Source organism: Muscardinus avellanarius (genome assembly GCF_963383645.1).
Source record: "Muscardinus avellanarius genome assembly, chromosome: 17".
NCBI lineage: Eukaryota > Metazoa > Chordata > Mammalia > Rodentia > Gliridae > Muscardinus > Muscardinus avellanarius.
The window spans coordinates 60,459,668-60,479,775 of NC_137803.1; the positions used below are offsets into that span (position 1 = coordinate 60,459,668).

Genomic DNA, 20,108 nt, shown 5'->3' on the forward strand with positions numbered 1-20,108 from the left:
TTTTTTGAAACAGGGTCTCACTGAGTTGCAGAGGGCCTCACTAAGTAGCTGAGGCTGTCTGCGAACCACGATCCTCTGGTCTCAGCCTCCAGAATGCTGGGATTACAAGTATGCGCCACCACGCTGGCTAAAGTATGTTAATGTTGCTGTACGAGGGGCAGTTCATTTAATAGTAGCACTGAACCCACAAGGGCAGGATGCTGCCCTGGAAGCCACTCCACGCTGACCGAAGCCGCCTCGCCCCAGTCGGTGATGGTAGTGATCTGCTGGCAGTGAGCATCACGGCTGCCTGCACCCGCTCGCAGGAGCCGGCCCTTCCCTGGGCTCCTCCCCAGCTGACCCAGGCTCGCTGCGTCTGGCCTGGGTTCCTCTCCTCTATGTTCTAGACTGTTTCCTCTCATGATGCGAGCAGTTGCCTTTCGATGCGTAAGTGCAGCTCCATTTCTCACCGTGTAGTCCTTGGGTACTAAGTAATTCATAGTGCTGGGCCACTACCACCAACGTCAGCTCCAATATTCTTTTCATCTTACGAATCGGAAACTCTGGACCCATTACTCACTCACTCCCCAAGACCCCGAACAAGCACCATCTACTCTGTGCCTCTCTGATTTTGACGACCCTCGGAACCTCACGTGAATGGGGCCGAGTGCGTGTCCCGTTGCGCCTGCCTCATTTCCTGAGTGTCATGTCCTCCAGTTTCATCCTTGTAGAAGCTTGTGTCAGTGCCCGTCTTTTTAAGGCTGTATAATATCTCCCTATGACTGGACAACATACTTTGCTAAGGTTTTGGTCCATTAACGGGCACTTGGTTTGTTCCACAGTTTGATTTTTGTGAATAAAACGCTGCTCTGGAAATGAGAATACAAATATCTCTTCAAGTCCCTTGTTCAATTTTTTTGGGGGGTATGTCCCCAGAAGTAGGCTTGCTGATCATATGATAATTCTATATTCTTTTAATTTTTGAAGGAACCACCACACTGATTTCCACAAAGGCTGCACCATTTTATATTCTCACCAGCTGTTCACAGGGCTCCAATTTCTCCACATCTACTCTGGCACCTCTTAGCATCTGATTTTGCTTTAAAAAAAAATTCCTAATGATGTGAGCTGGTAACTTTTCTTGGTCATCATTATATACTTTACAGAAACAAGCCTTTACTATGCATGTTTTTGTTTGTTTCTTGTTTGTGGTATTGGGGATTGAACCAAGCGGGGGTTCTGCCTCTGATATACACCCTCAGGTATATTTTATTTTATTTTATTTTATTTTATTTTATTTTATTTTATTTTATTTTATTTTGCAGGTCTGGGGATGAAACTGAGGGGTATTCGACTTCTGAGCTATACCCTCTGCCCTATTTTTTTTAATTCTTTTTTTTAATTCTTTTTTTTAATTCTTTTTTGTGTGTGTGGTACTGGGGGTGGAACCCAGGGGCTTTCTACCTCTAGGCTATACTCCCAGACCTATTTTTTTATATTTTATTTGGAAACAGAGTCTCACTAAGTTGCTGAGAGCCTCACTAAGTGGCTGAGGCTGGCTTCGAACCTGTGCGATCCTCCTGTCTCAGCCTCCAAAGCGCTGGGATTACAAGTGTGCGCCACCACACCCGGCTCTTTATTCTTTATTTTGCAACGGGGCCTCACTAAGTTGCTGAGGGCCTACCTAACTTATTGCGGCTCACCTCAAACCTAAGATCCTCCTATTTCAGCCTCCAAAGTACTGGGATTCCAGGCCTGCACCACTATGCCTGGCTACTGTAAACTTTTGACGGATACAAATGCCTTCCCTTTTTATGTGTATGTAAAAATGACAAAATATGTTTGACATTAGTTCCTGTAAGGCCCAAGAGTCATGACAAAGTGTAGAAGGGAAGAAGTCTGTCTGAATGGGAATCCTTCCCTCCGATCCCTCCCGACCACGCTGACTCTTCGCCCAGTGATTTGAACTGAAATCCTGTGACTTTGTGCGTAAATACACGGATGTTCATGCGCAGGTGTTATTCTTTTCTCAGGAAATCCATCCCTCGCTGCCGGAGGGTTCACAGGATGCTCTCCAATGAGTCCCTGCACACGCCCACCTTCAGCCGCTCCAGCTCGCAAGCCTCCGTGGACAGCGGCGCCATGGAGGACTTCTGGCGGGAAGTGGAGAGTATTAAAGAGACCAGCACGGCGGGGCCGGAAGAGCAGCTGCCCGCCGAGGCCAAGCCCGCGGACGGTAAGGCTGGGCTGGTGTCCCCTGCCGCCTGTCTGTCTCTGTGTGCGGCTCCCCTGGTGACAGGCAGCAGCAGCCCAATGGATGGGGATGAATGAAGCCAGGGAGGCGGTGCAGTCCTGTGATCCCAGTACTCAGAGGCTGAGACAAGAGGGTTGCAGGTTGGAGACCAGCCGGAGCAGCGCAGTGGGACACTCTGCAACCTAGTGAGACCCTGTTTCACAAGAAAAAAAAGGGATGGGGATGTAGCTAGGAGGTAGAATGCCCCTGGGTTCACTCCCAGTACACACACACACACACACACACACACACACACACACACACACACAAGCATTTGGGCCGGGCGTGGTGGCTCACACTTGTAATCCCCATGCTTGGGAGGTGGAGACAGGAGAATCGCACAGGTTCGTAGCCAGCCGCACTGGCTCAAGAGACTGTTTCCAAATAAAAGAAATATAAAAAAATAGGTCTGGAAGTGTAACCGGAGGTAGAAGGGTTTCCAGGAATCCCAGTACCACCAAAAAAAAAAAAAAGCATTTGCCATTTGACACATCCACTACCGCACCTCTGTTTAGACTGGACTGGCTCAAGTTGCCTTTATCCTGGGTGACCGGGCTGGACAAAATGCAAACTAACTCTTGGTCCTCACTCTTTAGGATGCGACTGGCTGAGTTCAGCATCCCCACAGACTGGAGATGCTAGTTTCTATGACTTTTACAATCGTGTACTTGACTGTTAACTATGGTAAAGGATCTGCTCCTATAATTTTGGAGAAAAAAACTGACTTTAAAGCATTTACTGCTATTAATATGGTATATTGGTATTTCACAAAATAAAAGTCAGGTTAAATATTCCGGTTTTGAGTGAAACTAAACAAAATGTTTGGAGACCAAAACAAGGAAACAAAGACAGAAAAGAACATAATTGTCAAAAAGAAAGAAATTGCCTACCTGGGATTAAAATCGTAGCCCCGCTCTTTCAGACCCTAGCAATCACCGGGTTAAAATACAACTAGCCAGGCTCGTGGCTCACACCTGTAATCCCAGTACTTGGGAGGCTGAGACAGGAAGATCACAGGTTCAAGGCTAGTCTTAGAAACTTATGGAGACCATGCTTCCAAATAAAAAAATAAAATAAGACTTGGAGTCTAAGTAAGAGGTAGAATGCCCAAGGTATTCAGTCTCCATTGTAACATACACACACACACACACACACACACACACCCCACACATATCTATGTACATACATACATATGTATATATTAAAATAATACATATATTAGATATCTAGGACAATCTGTAGGTTAATAAGTATTCACCTAAGATTGCTTTCATTAGCCAGTAATTAGTCTAAAGACAAGCTCTCAACGTGAACTAAAATGTTAAAAGTCCTTCTCAGCCGGGCGTGATGGTGCACGCTTGTAATCCCAGCATTTGGGAGGCTGAAACAGGAGGATTGCAGTTCGTGGACAGCCTGAGATACTTAGTGAGGCCCCTTGCAACTCAGTGAGACCCTGTTTCAAAAAATAAAGAATAAGGCCGGGCATGGTGGCCCACACTTGCAATCCCAACATACGGGAGGCTGAGACAGGAGGATCGCAGTTCATGGACAGCCTCAGCTATTTAGTGAGGCCCCTTGTAACTCAGTGAGACCCTGTTTCAAAAAATAAAGAATAAAAAATAGGGTTGGAGATACAAATATCCCTGGGTTGTATTCTCAGTACTGCAAAAAAAAAAAAGTCCTCATTCTTTGTGATACTGGCGATTAAACCTGAGGATTCTGCCACTGAGCTATAACCCCAGCCCTTTCTATTTGTTATTTATTTATTTATTATTTATTATTTATTTATTTGGCACTACTGGGGGTGGAACCCTAGGGGTATTCTACCTCTGAGCTATGCCCCCTACCCTATTTTTTTTTATTCTTTTTTTTTTTTTTTCAGGTCTTGGGATGGAACCCTGGGGCACTTGACCTCCGAGCTACACCCGCTAACCTATTTATTTTTTTATTATTCTTTATTTTAAAACCGGGTCTCACTGAGTTGCAGAGGGCCTCACTAAGTACCTGAGGCTGCCCTCAAACCACAATTCTCTGGTCACAGCCTCCCAGATGCTGGGATTACAAGTATTTGCCACCATGCCCAGCTTGTTATTTTAAGACGGGGTCTTAGGCTGGGATGTAGCTCAGGGGTGAAGCGCCTGCTTTGCAGGTGTGGTGCTCTGGGTTCAATCCCTGATCCCTGATTCCAAAAAGACAAAAAATAAACGAACCCCTTTAAGTCAGGATCTTGTGACCTTGCAGTTCTGCCTCGGCCTGTTGAGGTTGTAGAGGCCTGCCGGCCTCATCCTCGCTCCCACTAGCACTGAGAAGTGGTCGCAGACATGCACCACGGTTAGTACCCATGGTGAGCCATCACGCTGTGCGGGAGAGTCCATCCCAGGGCGCATCCCTCCGTCAGTGAAGGGCTCCCCTACTCCGGGACTTCCAGATCCAGAAAGACAAGGGGCAGGGCGGAGGCCGCCTCTGTCCCAGGGCCCTTGGGCTCCCAGCTTTGGCTCCTGCACTGTGGATGCCCCAGTTCTCCGTGCCGGCTCGAGCCTCAGTCCAAAGCCCAGGTTGCCGCTGTCTTCTCTTCTCCCTTCCCTGAAAATGAAAAGAAAATATTGTCAGGCTTGCTAGCCTAGACTGCTACAAAATACAGACTTACTAACTAGAGTTGAGGACTTGTTTACATTTATTTGTCCTTAAAATATCTCCATAGATTCTAAGTGTACAATCCAATGAGCTTAGGCAAAGTCATGCACTTTTATATTTTATTATTATTATTATTATTATTATTATTATTATTAGGTGCTGGGGATTGAACCCAGGGATATTCTACCTCCAAATGACAGCCCTGGCCCTTTTTATTTTATTTTTATTTTTTATTGGTACACTATAGTCTCAGATCATAATGCAGATTATGTTGATACTGTAGATTATGTTGACCATGGCATATATTCACACAGTACTAGGTGCCCCCCACTTTCCCTTTTCTCTCCTTCTTGATACTGAGTGTCCAGGTTAACAATGGTAACAATGATATATTGACATGTATACACAGAATTTCAGGTAGCTCCTCCATTGATGAGCCTCAGCCTTCTTCCGCCCCACCCTTCCTTTCTAGCTTTGCTGAGGTTTCCCCTCCATTATCTGGAGTCCCTCTGGTATCCCTAATACTCTCTAGCTTGAGCATATTAGAGAAAACATATGTGCCTTCTCTTTCTGTGCTTGGCTATTTTATTTTATTTAATTTTGAAACAGAGTCTCACTAAGTTGCTAAGACTCTCACCATGTTGCTGAGGCTGGCCTTGAACCTGCAACCCCCCGTCTCAGCCTCCCAAGTACCGAGATGACTGGTACGTGCCACCGCCGGCTATGAATGCACTCTTACAAGTTCACACTGTTAAAGATAGATGGCATTTTAACTGATCCACAAAAAGTCCTAATGCTTTATCCCAGGAGGGGTCAACCCTCCAGGTGACCTGCCATCCCTGGTCAGAGAACCACAATTCCCAAGTCCATGCATCACAGGTTACTTTTACATTGACTCATCTCAATAAGCATAAGGAATTATTTTTTACATTTTTTAAAATTTTTTATTGGTGCATTGTATTCATACATCATAATGGGGTAAAACACTTGTGTATACATGCATGTACACATTGCCCATTTAGCCCCTACCCAATTCCCACCCCATTCCCTCCCCATCCCTCCTTCTCATGCTTGGCTTAGTGGTTGACTTCAATGTTTAAGTACATTGTGTAAGCATAATGATTTTGAAATTCAGCCAGTGTGTCCATCCTTTACTCCTTTTGTTTACTGAGCACCTTGTTAATTACTAGGGCTGTGTCAACAAAGCACCACAAATTGGAATGCTTATACCAACAGAAATGTTTCCTCTCAGAATTCTGGAATCTGGGTGTCAGAAATCAGGGTGGGCAGGGCCCGCTGCTGCGGGTGGTGGTGGGGATCCGCCCTGGGCCTCCCCTAGGCTCAGATCCTGCTGGCAATCCATGGTGTTTCTTGGTATACACCACCTGGAGTCATCCTCTGTCTTCCAAGATATATCACCTAGGCCCTGTGTTTGTCCCCCTGTCCTTTCTCATTTTTTTCTTTCAGTGATGGGGACTGAACCCAGGGGTATTCTACCCCTGAGCTATACCCGCAGCTCTTAGTTTTAATTTTTTTATTTTGAAATGATCTCACTAAGGTGCTGAGGCTGGCCTGGAGCCCACAGTCCCTCTGTCTCAGCGTCCCAAGTCCTCGGGTTACAGGTGTGCACCACCACATCTGGTCTCTCTTCTCTTCTTAAAAGGCACCACTTACTTGGGTGAAGGGCTCACTCTACTCCAATGTGACCTAATTGCAACTTACGGTTTTGTTTTGTTTGGGGTTTGGGGTATTTTTGTTTGCTTGCTTTGCAGTGCTGGGGATCCTGCCGAGTACCTTGGGCATGCTGGACAAGCTGGGCAAGCACTCTGCCTCTGAGCTATAGCCCAGCCCTCAACTTAGTTTTTTTCTTGTGTGTGTGTGTGTGTGTGTGTGTGTGTGTGTGTGTGTGTGCTTTTAAAGTAGTTCTTTGATTCGTTTTTGTCTTTATTGAAGTATAATTGACATGTTAGGATTACTTGTCTTTATAATATACACACACTGTTTTGACCCATGGATTTAACTCATGTCTTCGTTACATCTGTAAATAAGGTAACATTCGTATACCTTCAACAGATCTCTCCTGGGGATACATTCAACCTGTGACAGTCATATACCATTTTTTTTTAAAACCATTTCACCTGTTCGTAGACTTGTGAGGGTTTTGTTTGTTTTTATTTGGCCTGTTATAAATAAGACAGCTGTGAGCAATCTTGCAAAGATTGTGGACATGCACTCTTATTTCTATTGGATTCTGTGTGTGTGTGTGTGTGTGTGTGTGTGTGTGTGTGTGTGTGTGTGTGTTACCAGGGATGGAGCCCGGGGGCATTGTACCTCTAAGCTACATCCCCATCCTTATTTTTTAGTCTTTTTTTTATTTTTGAAACAGGGTCTCACCGAGTTGCAGAGGGCCTCACTGAGTACTGGTCTCTGCCTCCCGAGTGCTGGGTTGTCAAGCGTACACCACTACACCTGGCTGGATTCATGTATTTTTACAGGGTTTGGGTAGCTGTTTAGGAACTTTCAGCCTTTCTCCAAAGCACTTATAGCGTTTTACTCCCTTCTGACAATATCACGGGCCATTTCCACATCCATGCTGGACCAATGCCATCAATTCGCTTAATATGTGATTCCAGTGGAAGTTTCTAATTTTATGGTTATAATTACATTTTTCTAATGACTAATATGTTTAACATTTTGTGTATATGCTTATTGTCCTTTTTTCTATCTTGTTCTATACAAACCTTTTGACTGATCTTTAAAACTACTTTTTTATTACTAGCTTGAATGACCTCTTGATATATTCTAGATACAAGTCTATCACAAATATCTGTACTGCAAATATTTGCCTATTTGGCCGGGCTTAGTGGCGCACGCTTGTAATCCCCGCGCTTGGGAGGCGGAGACAGGAGGATCGCGCTGGTTCGAAGCCAGCCTCGCTGGCTTAAGAGACCCTGTTTCCAAATAAAAAAGTATAAAAAATAGGTCTGGGAGTGTAGCCCGGAGGTAGAAGGGTTTCCAGGAACCCCAGTACCACCAAAAAAAAAAAAAAGAAAATTTTTGCCTATTTGTATTCTTAATAGGAACTTTTACCTGAGTGTCTGTTTGTCTGTCTGTCTGTCTGTCTGTCTCTCTCTCTCTCTCTCTCTCAGCTGTAGATATATAGATATACAATTGATTTTTTGTATTATAACTTCATATCCTATTATCTCCCTAAATTCATTTTCTAGTAGCTGTCTCCTGGATTCGACTGTTTTTCAGTAGAGCGGTTTTCCTTTTTCCTTATTGATATTTATACTTGTATTGGCCCCAGCACAAGTTGAATAGAAGTGGCAGAAGTACATATCCGTCATGTGTTCCCAGTTTTACAGGGACAGGGCTCAGTATTCACTGCTAAATGTGGTGGTAACTGTGCACTGTATTACTAGTTTTCTGGAAGCAACGTGAATATATGTTGAATTGTTTTACATGCTTTCCGCCACATAATTCCTTGAAAATATAATATGATCTTTATTTCTTTTTGTCAATGTTTGCCTTTTCCCTACCATCTCAAGGTAGAAACCTCAAGCATTAAATTTAAATATTTCACCTTACTTTCTTTTTTTTTTTTTTGGTGTCTTAGTTAATTATGTTGTGGTCAGGTAACATATTTTGTAATTTCGATCTTTGAAATTTATTTAGGCCTATTTAGACTAGAGATTCCTTGTCTGCTCACCCATTACCAGCATCTTCTCCTTTAAGTCTTTGATCCTAAATGTGAGAGCCACTTTCTGGTCCTTATCCAATACCAGAGTCGTTTCAGAGTTGATTTCTATTGATTACCTTTGCTCTTCCTAAGTTGGTCTACTAGCCTGTATGATCAGTGTTTCATAGACTCTATACTCTATTATCTTGCTCTAAGGGGAGCGTATGTTGGTTAGTTCTAGCCATTGACACCCAGCACTGTTGTTTGCTGGTATGCTTGGAGACTACCACACACATCTGTAATTCAGTTTAGTCAAGAATTTGGCCTGAATTGATGCACAGAGTTTGGAACGCTCTTCCTTGTGGCTCCCTTACTAACAGGAACGTGTCCCTTGCTTTCCAGCTGTTTCATTCCACAGTCGGCCTTCTGATTTTTCAAATAATCAAGGTAGTTCGTGAGTTCTGGTCCCTTCCTACTGTAGGGAGGAAAATGACCTCATCAGAGAGCAGCATCAGTGCAGATATCTCCCAGCACACTTTCTTTTATAAAAATTTAATCTTCTCAGTTCTTGTACTTGATTCCTCTTTAGGATTTTCAAATAGCTATTTTATGTATTTTATTCATAGTTTAGAACTGTTATGTATAGAACAGTTATTTTAATATAAGCTTCTCAAGGGAGTTATTCTCTTTTTGATGTGTTTCTCTGACAGATTTACTAATGGACTTTCGGCATGGGATGGTACATATGATAGGCTTACTTTTTAAAGTTGATGTTTTGTATTCATTGCTTTGTGGCTAGTTAGAACAACTTCCTTAATTATATTTTTAATGAAAGCTTAATTATTTAGCTAATGTGGCAAGTAGGTGTGCCTTCTCTGTACCAGGTAACCTGCAAGGTGTTGATATGATAATTCTAAGCAAAGAAAAAATGTTTCATTTCCTCATGGAGTAATTAGTGAAAGAGAAAGAAATCAAACATATAAGTAAATATATTTGGGGGAAATTAGTTGAAGAAAAAAGAAGTGACAGTATTGGGATTGTAGCAATAAGACAGATCTTGCCAGAGGCTTCAAGGAAGAAAGACTTTATTGAGAAAGAGTGGGGGAGAAGAGGAGGAAGAGGAAGAGGAAGAGGAGGAGGAGGAAGAGGAAGAGGAAGAGAAGGAGGAAGAGGAAGAGGAGGAGGAAGAGGAGGAGGAGGAAGAAGAGGAGGAAGAAGAGGAAAAGGAGGAGGAGGAAGAGGAGGAGGAGGAAGAAGAGGAGGAAGAGAAGAAGGAAGAGGAGGAGGAAGAGGAGGAGGAAGAGGAGGAGGAGGAAGAAAAAAAAGAAAAAAAGAGAGAGATAAACCAAGATCAAAAAAATTGAATGGTGAATAATTGCAGGGTCATAGAAGGACTGCCATACCCAAGGGACTTGTAATAAAATAGAGCATGGAGCTTTTGAGAATGACCTTCATGGTAGGCCAGTGCTGTTAGAGAACAGAAGGAAAGAGGAGAGTGCTATGAGTGTGTCCAGAAAGTTAAACAGCATCTTACCTTGTAGACCATGCTGGAGCAAGGAAAAAATACAACATTATTTTTATTTGCATCTGAAACAACTAATTTTGTAACAATATATAAAATAAGTTGGAAGGGGATCCAGAAGGGCCGCAGGAAGTGCTGCTGGGATATTACCCCAGCAGTCCAGGTGAGAGGTGACAGTAGCTTTAACCAGGGTCAGGGCAGAGTTGATCCAAGAAGGTGGACAAGTCTGAGATATAATAAAGACGTAGTATCCAGAGGTCTTGGTGATGGGCTGGAGTGGGTGTGAAGCTAGAGTGATGTCAGGGACATCTCCTAAATTACTTGCTTATTTAACTTTACTTGGTGTTTCCATCCCTGTGACCAAAATAATTTACGAGAACAACTTGGCACAGGAAAGGTTTATTTAGCTCAAAGTTTCAGAAGTCCAGGTAATGAATGGCTGGCTCCAACAGAGGAACATCATGACCGCCAGGTGTGGTGAAGGAAGCTTCTCAGGGCACTGGGAAGTAGAGCTAGATAGGGAGAGGAAGAGGCCAGGGAAAGAGAGTCCAAGGCCACATCCTGAATACAATACCACCCAGTATTGTATTCAGATTATTAATCCATCAAATGGAATCACCAACCGCGAGGCTGGGGCCCGATCCCGATACGTCACCTCTGGACGTTTCTGCATTGCCAGCATTGAGCTTTTGTGCAACACGTTCCATATTCCAACCGTAAAAGTAGGTGCTGTCTGTTGAAATGTGCGACAGTGAAAGCACCCATGTTTTCATGGATGACTCGTACGTTTTTAAATAGCCTTTTGAAAAATACAATGTTTGTCCGATGTTCCAAATGGAGGCATAGGAGAATGAATATCTACTTAATATCTTATTTTGTCCCAGATTCTTTGCCATCTTCACAAATGCATTTTGAAAAGAAATCCTCAGAATGGCCTAATACTTTGGTTATTATCATCCCCATGAACGAGTTCAGGTTTGAACATGTTGAGTGCGAAATGCTTGATACAGCCCAGGAGACTGCGTAGGCTGTTGATTTCGAGCTGAAATTCGAGGGAGGGCTCTGGGTTGAAGTTGTACCTTTGGCATCTGGAGTCATGAACGTAGGATTGCAGTGTACAGGGTTTAGCAAACAGGAGTCTTACTGATATCTGCTGTGGAATTTCTTATTTAGAAATGTATTCTGCGTATGCTGTAGTCTGACTCCAAGGACTTAGACCATCCTTGGCCCTAGTTTATGATACCCATAGCCCACTAATTCCTTTATCCCCACCACCCTTTTCTTACTTCTTAAAGAGGAAGAAAGAGACCCAATTGTTCGGACTTTCATATGAAATCTATGTATAAATTTTGTCTTCAGAAGTGAAAACATCACTTCTGAAAGCTTAGGCATAAGTAAAGAAAGATTTCTAACTCATAACTCACTGATTTAAAAGGTTATTATTTCAGAATAGAGATGCTAATCATAGATTCATCCTTTGTTCTCTGTTAAAGGGACAGATTACAAAACAGACAATAAAAACAAGATAGCAAATAAAATATTTGTAGGGCTAGAAAATTGGATCCACAAAGCACATTAGCAGGCTTTGTTTGCATACCCATGATGCAATGGTGTAAGCAGAGTCCGGCACTCGTAGGCTGGCGCTTTGACTTGTGTTTACAGATCAGTCTAATCTGCTTTTTAAACAACCTCATTCAACTAGTGCCCGCTTAGCCTAGTCCCCAGAAATGCATGTGTAGTGGATTTGAGGTTAAGAAATGTAGTAACCCTGAATTGCTTTTGTTCTGTACATTTAGTTTACAATAGCAATCAATTCTGTGTGTGTGTGTGTGTGTGTGTGTGTGTGTGTGTGTGTGTGTGTGTGTTACTGGGGATGGAACCCAGACCTATTTGATATTATTATTATTTGAAAACAGGGTCTCACAAAGTTGCTGAGAGCCTCACTAAACCTGCAATCCTCCTGTCTCAGCCTCCCAAGGACTGAGATTACAAGCAAACACCACCACGCCCAGACAGCAATCAATTTTTTTTCTGTGGCACTGGGATTTGAATTTTCATTCAAATGCTTAAAAACCCCCTTTGTGTTCCATATAACTGTTTTGTTTTGATTTTAGTCTAAATATTCACATCTTATTATTTTTTGAAATTGGTTGTCCAGATATGACTTATATGTAAGCCTTCCTTTTCCAAGTCGGCCAGTCAGTTTTGCTCTACTAAACAATGTTTGAAATTTTGATTTAAGGATAGAGTACCGATTTTTCATTCATTCTTATGGCCCTTTCCCACAATTTCCTCCATTATTTCCTGTGTGATGTGTGCAGACCCACAGCTTTGCACATCACCGGTCATACAGAGAAGGTCCTGACACCCCCTCCTCATTTGTGTTGCAGAAGGAGAACTGGAGGCTGAGTGGCTGCAAGATGTGGGTTTGTCAACTCTGATCTCAGGCGATGAAGAAGAAGATGGCAAAGCCCTGCTCTCCACGTTAACGCGAACCCAAGCAGCTGCGGTGAAAAAGAGATATAATACCTACACTCAGACCATGCGAAAGAAGAATAAACAGTCAGTCAGGGATGTCCGCGACATCTTTGGAGTCATCGAATCTCCTGTAAGTAATGAGTATGATTCAAAGCGTGTTCGCTGAGATTGGAGGGTCGTGAGTGGCAGGCTGGTTTTGTCTAGCTTTCAGAACAAACCAAAGCAGACGGCGGGTGCAAGAGTTCCTGAGCTTGAACGTAAGCCGTCATTCCTCATCTCTCCTAACTATATTCTTTATCCCCACCAAATATATTCCCTTCTGTGTTGAAGTTAGAGAATAATTTCTCTGGTGATGGAGCCAGTGTTTGTGGATGAGATACACAGAACCTTACTTAAATCTGAACACTGGAATGGAAATTCTGTGGCCAGCCAAAGGAGTCCCAGGGAAGTGACCTGAGTTTTGTGCGCAGGTCCAGGTAGCTTGTTTTAAATGGTAACGGGGACGTGAATAGGTTTGCATTCAGAAGAATAAACACGGTTAAAAAGTGAAAGTTGCCAGCACAAATTAGGCAGGCAAGAGGGTGGTTTAAAGCACCAGAAGGAAGCATCGCGTGTCTCCCGAGAAATGGCCGAAATCCCAGCTGGCCCTTAGCATTTCTATGGCCACGGTTTTGCTCTGAGACTGGCGTTTTCTTCTATCTCTACTTCATTTCCCGTATCTAATTGTATTTTCCTGCTGACTCTGCCTTAGAGATTTATTCATTCATTACACCTTTGCAGTATTTCCAGCACTGACACCACGAATCCCTACCGAGTGCGCTCTCTGCGCAAGGCCCCCTGCTAGGTTTTATGGAGACAGGATTTGTGGAACTTCAGGGGAAATCACTACACAGGAAAAAGGAAATTGGCTAGTCTGCTGCAGTTACAGGTCTGTCGCTCGGGGAGCGTTAGTGATCACGGCTTAGGCTTCTCCTCTGTCTCACTGTAATATCAATAGTGACATAAGAGAAAACGTTGAAGATAACGGATGAAAACAGGGTTGAAGGACAGTCTCCAAGCTGAGTTCCACTAGGTTGCCCGTGAGTCCTGGCCTCTCTTAGATATATTTATTATAAGGGGCAGTCGGCGGGGAACCACACACATGCCTAGTTAACCTTGGAATTTGTGATAACCATGTCATAGAATAAGATGGCCCTTTGGAGCTTCCTACAGTCATGGCATAATCCGTTTCTTTTTTCTCTTTCTTTCTTTCTTTCTTTTTTTTTTTTTTTTTTTTTTGGTGGTACTGGGGTTCCTGGAAGCCCTTCTACATTTGAGCTACACTCCCAGACCTATTTTATACATTTTTTTTTAATTTTTGAAATCAGGGTCTCTGAAGCCAGCGCGGCTGGCTTCGAACCTGCGCGATCCTCCTGTCTCCACCTCCCAAGCGCCCGGCTCATAATCCGTTTCTGACCTGTCCAAATGATAGGCCCCAGTCATGTGTGGTAACTGTCAGCCAAATGTGGCTGGGGTGGGTAAGGAACTGAAGTTTTTAAATTGTATTCAATTATAATTGCTTTGTATCTGAATCACAGGTGGCTTGTAGCTTATGATTGTTAATATTTTTGGAGGTGCTGAGAGTCACACCCAAGTCCTGGAATATGCCAGGTAAATGCTCTTCTGCTGAGTCACATCCCCAGCTCCGGAGTCACTACTGGACATCAAAGTTCTGGAATCTTATGCTGTCCATTGTGATATACCTTGAGATAAGTGCATTGTGAGTTCTGTGCTATTTGAACTTTTGACCGAGTTGAAGTCCTTCTGGATGGTGGATTTTCTACAGCTGTAATTGAGCAGAGATGACTCCCTGCCACAATTGGAGGCCAGGACATTAGCTAGGGGTGTCTGACTCAGCTGTGGGTGTCCTGACTCTGATGCCTGACAGAGAAGAGGTTTGTCCTGATGGTTTAAATTCCCTGGGTCATTTCACAACTACCTCCAGGTCCTATAAACTTTGCCCATATACTTTCTTTCCCACATCTATTTCCAGTTACTCTAGATTCAAGTTTCCACTCTACTCTAGCAAACTGAAGAATAGAAAAGGGTATTATAGACTTCTGAATCTTAACTACCCCTTTCAGGTGTCCTAAGACTTTGGACCTCTGCTGACAGAAAAATGGAGTCTTCTCTATACCCCTCCCTCTTTCTCACTTTGAGCCTCTCTAAAGGGAAAGAAAAGTAGTCACTGACTCAGTGGGCCCCTAGGTGTAAAAAGAAATGAAGACTCCTTTATTTCTCTGAGATACATATGTGCAGTCTACTGTTCAATGTCAACTCCAAGAAGGGCACAAAGGCCCTTGTTAGAGATCAGTGGAGGGCAGGAGATGGCTCTGGGCTCTTCCTGCTGTCATTCTTTCCGTCTCTCCTCCGAGTCTTGCTGCTGACATCCCACTTCTGGAGTGAACTGAGAAAAGTGGCTAAGGCCAAGGAGTGAGAGAAGGTAAAAGCAGGATCACGTGCTCCAGAATGTAGTAGGTCTATGCTGTCCTGGGAAATGAAGAAAGCAGCAAAATTAAGGCCACTAAATCTGGCATTCAATATGCTATTTCTAAAAAAACTCCCTAATGTACGTGATGTACATTCACAAACATATCAAAGTCAACCACTACGCCAAACATGACAAGGAGGGAAGGAGGAGAGAATGGGGTGGGAATCGGGGAAGGGCTAAGTGAGTGACGTGTGCATGTATGCCTCTGCCATCTTGTACCCCCTTAAGATGTATGACTATAATGCACCAATAAAAAAAAAATTGAAAAGAAATGTAAAAAGTCATATAAGCTAGCCTCAGAAAAACTGTGATATGTTTCCACGATAGAAAGTCTAATGAATATTTTCACAGATTTTTTTTTCCTAAAAAAAGTTAGCATTTGTTTTTACAAGTTAAGTAACTTGGATTTTTCCAAGGATTGCAGCAAAAATTTTTCAGTTTTCTATTTGAAATTGACAACATACACACTGATTTCTACTTCCTTCCTCTTACATGTCTGTCCTGGTCTGCTTTCCTCTGCCCCTCCTCCACCTAACTATCCTCCTGCTCCTTTTTTCTCCTCCTCCTCCTCCCTCCCTTCTCTTCCTCCTTTTCCTTCATCTTCTCTTCCTCCTCATTCTTCTTCCTCTCTCTTTTTTTACAACTATTTATGGCTTTCTTTGACATCAGTTATTTACATTAACTGAATCATTAAATTTTTTACTTCACTTTCTTAGTGAAGACTTAACATAGTAAAGTTTATAAGATTTTGCATTAAATTTCAAATACATGTTTTAGGCCCAGCATTTTTCTCTAGAAAGGATGTAAATCAATAATTTGAAAAACAGTTGGATAGGTTGTGCTACTTCTTTTTTTAATTTATCCTTATGTAGAGAGTGCCATGATCAGAATCATTTTCCTCATCTTCCCTCACACACAACCACTGTGGGAAATGCAGTGTCTACATCAATCTCATTTTTTTATTTAACAACTGTGTAGGATTTTTTTAACTTTATTTCCATTGTTGGAAACTTTCAATTTTACGTATTTACCCTTTTAAAAATTAATTCTGGCCAATACTAAAGTGAACCCTCCCAATTTGAGACTTAATCCTTTAGGTTTTATACATTTTTGTCTAACATTTAAAACACATATTTATTCATTCCACTTCCTCGGTAATCAACCTCGCAGAATTCCTATTAGATGATTGTTGCGTTGATTGTATTGACCTGTCTCTCAGTTGTTCTCTAATATTTTCTAAGTTTGTGTATGTATGTGTCTTCTGCATTCTTGGATATCTCTTTAATTTCATTTATTCTACCAATATTTCGGCCATGACTTATGACTTTCATTAGTTGTAGAAAATTTAAGTCATTGTCCCAATTCCCTGGAACTCCTTCTTTTTCTTTCATCATAGCAGTCTCGTCTTGTTTCTTGGTTGCAGGAGCCTCCTAACAATCTAAAGGTACCAGCTAAATGTTAACTTCCAAATTCCTTTCCTTTCTATGAACCGCCTATTTCCTTCAGGGTAATGGGTTCATTTTTGGCATGATGTTTTCTTCTTCCTGTTACTACTGTTCAGTTGACTTTGATTCTTGGGCGTTGATATATATTTATTAATGGAGTATGAGATTGATGGCTTGAGTATCATAGATAATGACTTGTGCTTCCCACGCAGTTGTGTAGACCTGTTTTCTCCCAAGAACACTCTTGTGAATAGGATTCTGCACCTGTGTGGGTGATAAAGTGTTCTAGTAATCACTCTGCATTTTAAGACCTACAAATATGACATCTGCGCCAAAGTATCAGGAGCCCTCAAGAACTGTCATTTATTTTTTTTTTACATGTAAATCAAGATTTCTTTTATATACTCCTGTCCTTACCTTTTCAGGAAGCCCTAAGTGAAATGAAACCTGTTTTTCCTTCTGTCCTCACCTACCACACCCTTACCAGGTTAGCTGTCACCACCACTGATGACTACCACCCAGGAAGATGTTTACTCCATCACTAAGAACTCACCATCGTTTGCTCTGCAGCATCCAGGAAGAAAAGTGTCTGCCTGGCCTGTCTGTTCAGAAAAAAAAAATTTTCTTTTATTTTGGTCATTGTCTTCTGAGCAGTAGATGCCTGCCTGGCCTGGTCTTATTATTTTCCTCTGAGATGGGGATTTTCTCAATAAGCATTTAGAATCTATTCATTTTTCTTGTGCCTTTTTTCAGGCTGAGGTTTTCGTCTGCCCTTATCAAACCTTTCTTGCCTGCTTTCTGTCTTTCAGGAACTTCTGGCAGTTTCTGTTCTGCTAATGGGGATGTTGAGTGGTTCCTAGATCTACTTCTTTAGAAGTGTATCTCTCTTGACACTTGCAATGATTTGCAGAGAAAGGAGAAAGTAGGAAGTGCGTTTATTATGTCTTGATCCAGTTTTCTTGGGCTGATTTCTCAATAGTAATTGTTCCTTTCAAAAGCTAAGAGTTTTTTTTTCCTTCTTATAAAAGTAATACATAATCTTTACTGGAAATAAAAAATGTGACCTGACAATGTAAAGAATAATGTCTTTGGATCCAGATAAACCTTATGATTTCATTAAATATGCAATACATTTAATTTAATGATTTTAATTTTTTTAATTAATTTAATTAATTTAATTAATTAATTAATTAATGATTTTAATTAATTTAAAGGAGATGTAATATTTAACTTGTTTTAGTAGAGCCATTGTACAATAAATCAGAATACTGAATAAACTTCATGATACATAACACACAGTCTCCAGTCCCACTCATCATGAGCAGAATTTTCATACCCAAATGCATTTTCCACTATTTAAGAAGATGTGATTAAGAGTACCTACCTTTCAGTAAAATATTCAACTGGCAAAAGTAGTCAATCTCATTTATCTCCAATTTCATAATTGATAAACATATGCCTAAAGGTGTAACTGAATTATATTTGACTACATTTAATCGTGCAGTACTCATCAGAGGCAATTCTTGTCAAAGATGATTATAACACTTAGGTACACATTTGACTTCATGTGACAGAAAACCCAAGAAATCATGAATTTAACAAATACGAATTTATATTTTGTTCTTAAGAAGTTGAGGGTAAACTGTTCTTTTATAAAATATGAATCCAGCCTCTTCTTCCTATTGCCTTTTTACAGGAACCTTCACCATTTTGCCTACAGGCTGTGTAATATGCTTCAACCACAGTACGCATGCTCTCAACAGTTTTTTGAATTTGTATCCATGGACTCTTTCCCTCTGACCTTACGTTCCTGGAACTCCTACTCAGTAGAGTTCTACTTACCTCTCATTACTCAGAACTACATAATGCTTAGCTACAGGGGAGCGTATGAGATATTGTTTATTTTAATTTAGCCGGCCACATAACTTCCTGAGGGCAAAGTCAGACGCTAGTAAGGAAGACAGCAGACTGGGTTTGGGCTTCACAGTTGACAGCACTTTCTCCACAGAACTGTGTGTATGGTATCGCTGGAATTTCATGAGCTCTCAGTGTGGGTGACAAAGAGCTAAATACAGTGACTGGTCCCTTGGCAATCATAGCTTATGTTGTGCCCACGAGTCTGTATGAATGCACACACACCATGCACAACTCGGGAAAGATTGCATCATTGCATTTTGGAGTCTACTCCTGAATAGGAATGCACTTTCATTTTTCTCAACAGCCAGATGATTTTTGTTGTGTCCCAGTTCCCTTTTGGGAGCAACTCTGGCTGAAGAATGGGTCTCAGCAGTCCCTTGCAGAAGTGGCCAAGGGGGAAGACAACCGAAAAGAATTCAAGTAGCCCTTTGTCAGCCTGTAAGAGGATAGAAAAAAAGTAATTATTTCAAGGCAGTCAGGAAAACGGAGGAGAAAATGCCTACTTACTTTGAAAGGTCTTTTAAGCCAGGAATGAAGAAAGAGCCTCTTTTAACTCAGAAATGAATCATTAAGTAGTTAAATCTATGAATCACTGCATGTTCTACCTCTACCTTCAATAACCAAAACTAACAACAGCCGTGGCTACCTGCCTGCCGGAAGTCAACCTTGGGGGAGTTGTGAGCTCCACTTTTGTTCTGTTGGCTGAGCCCATAATGGAAACTCTGATGCTGCCTTACAAGTGTCTTTCAGTATTGATTTAATTTGCCCCATAAGACAGATTTTGTCATTTTAGTACATTTTTGGGGTGGCAGTACTGGGGATGGAACCCCGGTGCATTCTACCCTGAGCCACACCCCCAGCCCTATATTTTATTCTTTATTTTGAAACAGTGTCTCTCCCTAAGTAGCTGAGGTTGGCTGCTCAGCCTCCCAAATCCTCAGATTACAAGCATCCGCCACCATGCCGGGCTCATTTTAGTTATTCTCTAGTAAATATCTGTGGGAAACAGCTCTGTGTGGGGGGGTGCCCTTCATCTGCCTGCCCTCCTCCCCCGCACCCTACGTAGCCACGGGGCCCTTTGGCTAGAGCTTTGGTGTAAGTGAAATGGTTCATCTTGAGCGCCATCTCAAGAGTGAATGATTAGGTGCCAGGAGGCCCAAAGGGGCCCTCATCCTGAGCAGGAGGCAGCCAGCAGCCACTCCCCTTCCCACCCTCTCCCTGCCAGCACACCTTGTGCCTCTTGTCATACTGTACCCACAGCCCTTTCAGCGTATCTGGCAGGAAATGTCTCTGGATACTTAAGGTCCATATCCCCAAAGCATAAATCCTAAATTGGTGAATAGCAAGGGCCCTTCTGCTAATCTGCTTTCTTCAGACATGTGTGGGTAGCGCCCGTTTGCTCTGCTGTTGAGAAGCCTGATGCCTCCCAGTCTCACTCTTTGGTTTATACCCTACTTTCATTTTTATGCTAGTGGAAGCCTTTGAGTTTATCTTTATTGTTGAGACCTGAAATACCATCGAGATATGAAATCTTTTATTTATCTTTTATCGTGGTCAACCCTCAGCTTTCTGATTTTGAAAATGCCGCCTCCTGTTCAGTTCAAAACTTCCCTTCAGCTTTTATTTCC

At 42.3% G+C, this 20,108-nt stretch overlaps 1 protein-coding gene across 3 annotated transcripts in view; it reads left to right on the forward strand.

Moving 5' to 3' along the window:
- Positions 1–20,108, forward strand: part of ARHGAP28 (Rho GTPase activating protein 28) — a gene marked incomplete at both ends in the record, with an annotated part of 189,561 nt that overhangs the window by 112,356 nt on the left and 57,097 nt on the right. For all 3 annotated transcript variants that reach the window (XM_080714420.1, XM_080714422.1, XM_080714421.1), the window contains 2 exons: positions 2,013–2,215; positions 12,501–12,718. In XM_080714420.1, the coding sequence (XP_080570546.1) occupies positions 2,013–2,215; positions 12,501–12,718 (421 nt within the window). The remainder of the gene's footprint in view (positions 1–2,012; positions 2,216–12,500; positions 12,719–20,108) is intronic.